This window comes from Physeter macrocephalus, unplaced genomic scaffold, assembly GCF_002837175.3.
Source record: "Physeter macrocephalus isolate SW-GA unplaced genomic scaffold, ASM283717v5 random_354, whole genome shotgun sequence".
Lineage (NCBI taxonomy): Eukaryota > Metazoa > Chordata > Mammalia > Artiodactyla > Physeteridae > Physeter > Physeter macrocephalus.
The window spans coordinates 1-8,703 of NW_021145623.1; the positions used below are offsets into that span (position 1 = coordinate 1).

At 42.6% G+C, this 8,703-nt stretch overlaps 1 protein-coding gene across 1 annotated transcript in view; it reads left to right on the forward strand.

Annotated features, from left to right (window-relative positions):
• Positions 1–4: 4 nt before the first annotated feature.
• LOC102986908 (AAR2 splicing factor) overlaps positions 5–8,703 on the forward strand; it is a gene marked incomplete at its 5' end in the record, with an annotated part of 17,214 nt that continues 8,515 nt past the window's right edge. The window contains 2 exons of the mRNA XM_028485215.1: positions 5–35; positions 3,690–3,919. Of these exons, the coding sequence (XP_028341016.1) occupies positions 5–35; positions 3,690–3,919 (261 nt within the window). The remainder of the gene's footprint in view (positions 36–3,689; positions 3,920–8,703) is intronic.

Here is an 8,703-nt window from a genome sequence, read left to right on the forward strand (position 1 = left end):
CAAGCAGTTCCCCCAAAGCCCCCAGGACATGCTAGGTGAGGAGGAACAAGGCTTTGAGAGTGGGCCAGGGGAGGTGTATGTAGTAGGAGGGCTTGAGAACAAGGAGTACATCTTGGGTTATCTAGTCCAGTGGTTCCTAAACCTGGCTAGGAGGCGGTCTTGCCCAGAATGCTTGTTAAAGATACAGATCCCCAGATCTTACCCCTGGAGGCTGATTCAAGAGGTCTGGATTGGGGCCCCAGCTATTTATCTCTCTGTCTACCTAACAGACAAGCACTGTAGGTGAACCTGATGCAGACAGTCCTGTGTTTGGGTACTGATGGTGTGGCCCAGCCTCCCTGCCACCGCATCTTACAGATTGAGGTCCATAGAGGGAAAGGATTTGGCTGCTAAGTGTTGTAGTCAAAGTGAGACCAAAGCCCAGGGCTCCTGGTTCCCAGGCCCAGCCGTGTTCCTGGGGGCCTCCCCCCTCCCCCCTCAGTTTGCTCCTGACTCTCTCAAGGCTTCATCCAGAAGAGTGATTTTCTTTTTCTTTTTTTAAAGGTCCAACTCTTTTTCTTTAATTTTTTAAAATTTTAGTTTTAAAATATTTTGGCTGCATCGGGTCTTAGTTGTGGCACGTGGGATCTTTCATTGCGGTGTGTGGGCTTCTCTCTAGCTGTGGCACGCAGGCTCCAGAGTGTGCGGGCTCTCCTCTAGTTGTGGGGCACGGGCTCCAGAGCACGTGGGCTCAGTAGTTGTGGCGCACAGGCTCAGTTGCCCCGTGGCATGTGGGATCTTAGTTCCCCAACCAGGGATCGAACCCACGTGCCCTGCATTGGAAGGTGGATTCTTAACCACTGGACCACCAGGGAAGTCCCAGTGATTTTCTTTTAATTGTCATAATTTTTATTGTTGTTTTCCCCCCTTATTACAAAAAAATAACATATATTCATCCTAGAAAAAAAACAAAAATAAAATTCCAAATCCCACCACCTAGAAATAACCATTTTTTTACACTTTGTTGTACTTATTTTCCATCTTTTAGATATATATTTATATGTATTTCTCAGTTTAATATATTTTTATGTTTCCATTTAGTCTTTTTTTATTCAATTATATGTGTTTTTGTATATATGATATTTTTACAAAAATAAGACTGCAGTATATTATTCTGTAATTTGCTTTAATATAAACATTTTTCCATGTCACTGAAATGGTCACTTCTCTTTAGTGGCTACTTATGTTCCATAGTAATTGAACCAACCCCTGTTGATGGATCTTTAAGATGTTCCTATGTTCCCTATTATAAGTGTTGTCTAATGAATATCCTTGTGTGCCCTTCTGCATGCATTTCGGGGTGAAATTGTTGGATCAGAGTATGCATGTTGCCAGGAGAAGGTCACGCATCCTTGCCAGCTGGTGAGGCTGTTGCCCATCACCTTTGACATGGCATTTGATATGGCAGTTTAGCAAAGATCTCTTCCAAGTGGATAGTTGAAAAATGGCATCTTGTTTCAATTTATATTTCTTCGATTACTAGTGACAGCAAACATTTGTCACATCTTTAATAGCTGTTAATATTTTTTCTTTTATAAGTTGTCCAATGTTTACATATTTTTCTACTGGAAGATCAGTGAGAATTTTGAATATAGGGCCTTTTACATAATAGGCTTAGCTGATAAAAAGGGACATTTTATGAGGTGTATCTATTTTCATTTAATAGGTAACACTTGAAATTCTGGCTTAAAAATAAACAGAAAAAAAAAATGAACAGAAATCCTGTTTTCTACCTCTTAAACATTTCAGTTCTTCAAAGTAATCTTGTGAAAAGGTCTGTTTCAGGGATTACTGTATCTTCATGACAGCCCTTTGAAATTATTTCTGATCTCATAATTTAATTTTAGACTGAGCCAGAAATGTATGAATTTAAACAAATGCCCTAAATTCAGAGAATAAGCTCATATTTTCACAAACTAACCAGGTAAAGCCAACTGAAGAAGCAAATAATTAACCTCTAGAAAAGGTTAAATTTTCTAACCTATAGAAAGTTTAACTATATTTTGAAAATATTGATCAAATGTTCAAAATATCTAGACCAGGTAGCTATCCACACAAATCAAACTTGGTCCCACAAGCCTAGGAACAGAGAACTAGTTTTTCCAGGTCTCCAGAGGTGACAGATCAGACACCATGCGTTTAAAGAGGTATTTAGTGTTGAGTACATCTGTTCTTCTTATGGCCCACACGTAGATATACCACAGAAGCCCTCCTTAAATTTGAAGCCAGAGAGAGCGTCTCTGATCAGCAGCAGTTTATCTTGGCAGCTAGAGACCCAGCTGCTTGCCCAAGGACAATGGCTTCTGGATTACCAGGTCTCTGTTTGAGACAGGGATCTGGTGGGAATGTGGGAATAGTAACTAAGATTTCTTGAGTGAGACTTTGTGCCAGGCATTATGCTAAATACTTTATATGTACTATATTGATTCATTTAATCTTCACTACAACCCTCAAATAAGGAAATTGAAGCATAAACAGATTAAGTAACGTGCCCAAAGTCACACAGCTGCAAAGTGGTGGAGCTGAGATTTGAACCTATGCATTTTGGCTCCAGAGCCCATGCTCTTAACCACAGGCTGCTCATAGAGATCAAATCACAGAGCCCTGTGATTAAACAAACAAAAATAATTTGGCTGGCAGGCTAACCCTGGAACAAGTACTCATGAATTTTCTTGTTCAGGGAGGCTCTAGGACTGTTCCCACCCAATAGAAATTTGTTTTAGGGCTTCCCTGGTGGCACAGTGGTTAAGAATCTGCCTGCCAATGCAGGGGACATGGGTTCGAGCCCTGGTCCGGAAAGATCCCACATGCCACAGAGCAACTAAGTCCACGAGCCACAACTACTAAAGCCCCACTACTGAAGCCCGTGCGCCTAGAGCTGGTGCTCTGCAACAGGAGAAGCCACCACAATGAGAAGCCCACTCACCGCGACTAGAGAAAAGCCCGCGCACAGCAACGAAGACCCAACGCAGCCCAAGATAAATGAATAAAATAAATAAATTTTAAAAAGAAATCTGTTTTATCTTTCCATTGTTCAGTTGCTAAGCATTAGATGTGTGACCTTGGGCAATTTGCTTGACCTCATCTATGAAATGAGGCAAATACCACCTTCCCTGATCACCTTGTGGAGTTGGGCTGAGGATTATGTGGTGTAATGCAGCATTTCCCTGACCCTGAAGCAGACCGTGTGCATCAGAATCACCCGGGAAGCTTGTTAGAGCTACAGATACTGAGGCCCCATCATCTGTCCTCAACCAGGATCTCTGGTGGTGAGGCTTCGGCAGCTTTATTTTTAACAAGTTCTCTTAGTATTTCAGATGGGCAGCCAGTTTGGGGATCCACTTGGCATAATATCCATGGACACATTTTGTAAACTTGTTAAATGCTAGGCAAATACTATGTGTGCCTCTTCTCTAGCAGTCAGATATCACAGAAATCCAAAACCAGTTTGGTTTCTCATGGCTTGAGTTTATAGCAGTTCAGCAAACTTTTATTGAGCAGCTGCTAGGTGCAAAACCCTGTGCCAGGCACTGGAAGAGTGACAAGGATAGAAAGCCACTTATTGCTGAGGCCCAGTGGAACTGATGGCTTAGTAGTGTCAGCCAGTACTCCTCTCCCTCAGGATCATTTCTCCTCTCTGCACCTTTCAGGTGAACTCCAGTTTGCCTTTGTATGCTTCCTGCTGGGGAACGTGTACGAGGCTTTCGAGCACTGGAAGCGGCTCCTGAACCTTCTGTGCCGGTCAGAAGAGGCCATGGTGAAGCACCACACCCTTTATGTCAACCTCATCTCCATCCTGTACCACCAGCTTGGCGAGATCCCTGCCGACTTCTTTGTGGACATTGTCTCCCAGGACAACTTCCTCACCAGCACCTTACAGGTGAGCAGGCTTTTGGCTGACACCCAAGTGGGTCAGAATTAAGGCCAGGGTGTGTGAAAGTACCCTTGGAGGCTTACCTTTTTGTTTTTTGCTGTTCTTTCCTGAGCCAAGTTCTCTTAATTTCAGTTTCCTAATAGTAGGCTGTTCTCTGGTTCTCTCTCTCCTACTTGATTATAAGCTCCTTAATTCCAGAGACCCTCTCTGTGTACCACCTTCTCCCCGCCTCGCCCCCCAAGGTGCCTAGCACTGGGGTACTTGGAATTTGAGTCAGCCCCACCCCTTGAGCAACTCTGCTCAAAACAGTTTTTATTTCTGCCTCCCTGTAGCTGTAAGTTGCTGCAAACCAGTAGGACAGAGTTTTGAAGCTAGTTATTCCCAGGGAAGCATCTGCAGCTCCTTAGATCTCATTTAGGCATTAAAGTAACTTTGATTTCCTGTTCAAACAAAATGTGCCAGTTTCTGCAGAGATTCTCTGACAGAAAAAGTGAAATTTGCTTTTAACTCAGCAATTAAATTTTCATTATGAGTGATAATTAGGGAAGAAGCTTCAAACAACTTACAGTCTTCATCCGGTGCTATTTCCTCCCTTTGCAAACAGATTAGCTTCCTTTATGTTCTTGGGACAGCCTCTGTCACTCACATTGTGTAACTTTCTCAAGTATAGAAGAGGCAGAAGCTGCAGGCTGTCAGTTTCCATACTTTCTGTTTCATGAGTGTTTTTTTTCCTCACTGTATGTGAGACCCCCACAGGCCTGCTCCTTAAAAGGTGGCTATTCACTAACCTCCCACTCCCACCCATGGTAAGGGAAGGAATGAACAGTCATTAAATGCCTGTTGGCATTTAATAGGCACCATGCTTATCTCTTTATATGGGTTCCCTCATTTAATCTCTCTGGAGCATGTAAGACAGGGAGGATTATTCCCATTTTACGAATGAGAACACTGAGACTCAAAAAGATTAAATCATTAATATGAGGTCACACAGCTGGTAGGTGGCAGAGTCAGGATTTGTACCCAGGCCTGAGTCTTGGTTTAAGGCCTATGCTTATGCCCCTACATACCGAGTACAGTGTAGATCCTCCCCGCCCCCGAAAAGAGTCTTGATTGACATTAGTGGACACACTATCAGGGGCCTGTTTCTCAGAGGTACAGAATACTTTTCTAAAACCAGCATACTGTTGGAAGAGTCCCTGTGATCAGGCAGCTGACATAAACCTCTGAAGTTGAAGGACTTGTGTGGACCATGGGGATGAGTCAGTCAGGCTGATGGTTTGAGCCTGGTGTATTCCACTTCATGAGTGTTATACAACTGCCCTTTTATTGGTTCTTGATATCACAGAGAAATTAAATCCCTTTAGCCTTCCTCTGCAGGGGAAATCGCCCCAGTTACTGGGTCATGGGTTGCAGAGCAGTAGGAGGCAGCAGCCTGCTAACTGGCCTCTGGCAGCGGGAGTACGTGCTGCCCTTGTGATATGCGCTAGTGCTGTCGTGCAAACATAGGAGGGCCACAGTGTGTCATTGGCTGTCCAACCATTGTCAGCATGACCAGCAGCTGAGCTCTCATTGCTGAGGCTTTGTTGCCAGCAATGATTTACAAAGCAGAAAGGGCCCAGCGGGATTGCTCGATGTCCAGGTAGGGTGTGCAAAGCCGATGATTAGAAGAATTTTGCCTTTGGACTTTTCACCAAGAAAATTTGATGTCATTATTTGGAAAAATCCAGGACATGTGCCTTAAAAAATATATATCAACACCTGTTTTTTAAGCATCCTTTCTTTACATACAACGTTCTCCTCAGAGTGTTGAGGAATATGTATATGAGTTAAGCTGTTTCTCAGAGGTACAGAACACTTTTCTAAAACGAGCATACTGTTGGAAGAGTCCATGTGATCAGGCAGCTGACATAAACCTCTGAAAGTTGAAGGACTTGTGCAGAAGCATCTCTTCACTGATATAGCAGGTGTTTGCTTAGCACCTGTTGTATACAAGGCCCTGTTCTAGGATGGGAAATGTAGCTCTGGGCAAGACAGACAGAGTCCCTGACTTGGAGTTTAGATTTTGTGGGAAAGTAAACAAATGAATTAACCAGGTAACTCCAGGTAGCTCTAAGTGTTTTAGAAGGCAGTACCATTTTTCTAACCCAGGCCTTTTGGTCTCATCTAGACTGCATCAGAGTTTATCAACTTCCATGTTTACCCCCATCAGTCCATCTGTCTCCCACACTGCCACCAAAATGCACCTCTGATTCTATTTCTCTGTGGTCCTCATTGCCTAAAAAGTTAAAAGCCCAAACCTAGGTCCTAATACCCATTCTGATCGGGCTCCTAATCTGTTCTCCAGCTTTTCCTTCCTTTCCCTATTTTCCACCATCAACTCCAGCAGCAGTGGTCTCCTTGAAAGTTGCCAGACATGCCATGCTGTTCCATGCCTTCCTCTTTTTTAATTGTAAAAAATACGTAACATGAGATCTACCCTCTTAATTTTTTAAGTGTACAGTACAGTACTGTTAACTATAAGCAGAGAGGATCTCTAGAACTTTTTCATCTGGCACAACTGAAACGTTATACCCATGTTTCATGTCTTCTTAACTGAACCTGATTTTCCCTCCGCCTGCTATGTACTTGTTCATCCTACAGGATGTCCGCTAGGCATCCCTCTCTGTGGTGCCATCCCTGATATCTCCCTCCTTTCCATACTATTAGCCTACTTTGTACTTGTCACTATTATATTGCACAGGCTGTGCCTGCTGAAATGTATATATTGTCTGCCTGACTTTCCCACTGAGCCATGGGCTTTTACCAGAAGCCTATTTTTTGTTGGTCTGGTTATCTTCAACACCTACTTGAGGCCTAGCACTGATCTCACTTTGTGTTATTGGGTGTTTTTAGGACATAATTCCTGTGGCAGTGTGAACAGATGACCCTGGTATGACAGGTGTAAACAGTGAAGTCTGGTCAAAGGGCATTAGGAGCACCAGAGAGGGGTTGGTTGGTTCATTCAGGCTGGGGTTGAGATTTGAGGAGACAGAGGGTCAAGAATGGCATTTTTGTGAAGGGGGGCATTTGACCATGAGCTTGAAGGATGACACAGATTTCAACAGGCAAAATGTGGAAAGGGTATTACAAAACTTTTCTCTTTTTTGATGGCAAGTTACACAGATGCCATCTTGGCAGTGAGATCCTGTCACCCTACACACAGGCACTCACTCCAAGTGTTTGTGAGTGAATGAATCAGCCCATAAAAGCCTTCCTTAGCCAGCCACCTGCTCTCCCCGCAGGTCGTCAAGTAAGTGGAACCGGCTTTCTTACTTCAGAGTTTAAATGGCTGCTACCCACGGAGAGGGACTGTTGTTTGTGTGTGAGCCCTTAGAGACAGCCACATTAGCGTGTGTAAAATCAGCCACATGATGCCCTCTGCCATTAGAGGCCCCTTTGAATAGATGCCACTGGTTTTTACAAATCCCATGGATTAGCTTGAATAAAAATTATTTGTTTTATAAAAATACAGTTTTTTCTTTTATTTGAAGGAACTTGAGTCATCATAAATTGTTTAAAACCAATGAAAGGATAATCTGAATTTAATAGTATGTTATAAAGTGAATTATGTACAAAATAAGAATTCTTATTACTGATTGCATAGCATTTAGGCATATAGTCATGTAACCTGGTTTTTTTGAATACTTTTAGTCGCAATAGGCCATATAGGCTCTCCAGCTTCATTTCTTGCCAGTATTCGAAATACTAGTGTCCATCTTTAACTCTCGAGGGAAAACACTAGCTCTGACAATGATGTCTGTAGTACCGGCATACCTTGGAGATATTGTGGGTTCGGTGCTGGGCTACCACAATAAAGTGAATATCACCAAAAGTGAGTCACATGAATTTTTTGGTTTCCCAGTGCATATAAAAGTCATGTTTACTCTATACATAGTCTATTAAGTGTGCAGTAGCATTATGTCTTAAAAGAAAATACCTTAGTGAAGAAGCACTTTAGCTAAAAAATGCTAACCGTCATCTGCGCCCTCAGTGAGTCGTAATCTTTTTTGTTTTTAACATCTTTATTGGAGTATCATTTCCTTACAATGGTGTGTTAGTTTCTGCTTTATAGCAAAGTGAATCAGCTATACATATACATATATCCCCATATCTCCTCCCTCTTGCATCTCCCTCCCTGTTTTACATTTGGTAGTGTATATATGTCCATGCCACTCTCTCACTTCGTCCCAGCTTACCCTTCCCCCTCCTCAAGTCCATTCTCTATGTCTGCATCTTTATTCCTTTCCTGCCCCGAGGTCCTTCAGAACCATTTTTTTTTTTTTTTAGATTCCATGTATATGTGTTAGCATATGATATTTGCTTTTCTCTTTCTGACTTACTTCACTCTGTGTGACAGACTGTAGGTCCATCCACCTCACTACAAATAACTCAATTTCGTTTCTTTTTATGGCTGAGTAATATTCCATTGTATATATGTGGCACATCTTCTTTATCCATTCATCTGTGGATGGACACTTAGGTTGCTTCCATGTCCTAGCTATTGTAAATAGAGCTGCAATGAACATTGTGGTACATGACTCTTTTTGATGTATGGTTTTCTCAGGGTATATGCCCAGTAGTGGGATTTAGTTTTTTAAGGAACCTTCATACTGTTCTCCATAGTGGATGTATCAATTTACATTCCCACCAGCAGTGCAAGAGGGTTCCCTTTTCTCCACGCCCCCTCCAGCATTTATTGTTTGTAGCTTTTTTGATGATGGCCATTCTCACTGGTGTGAGGTGATACCTCA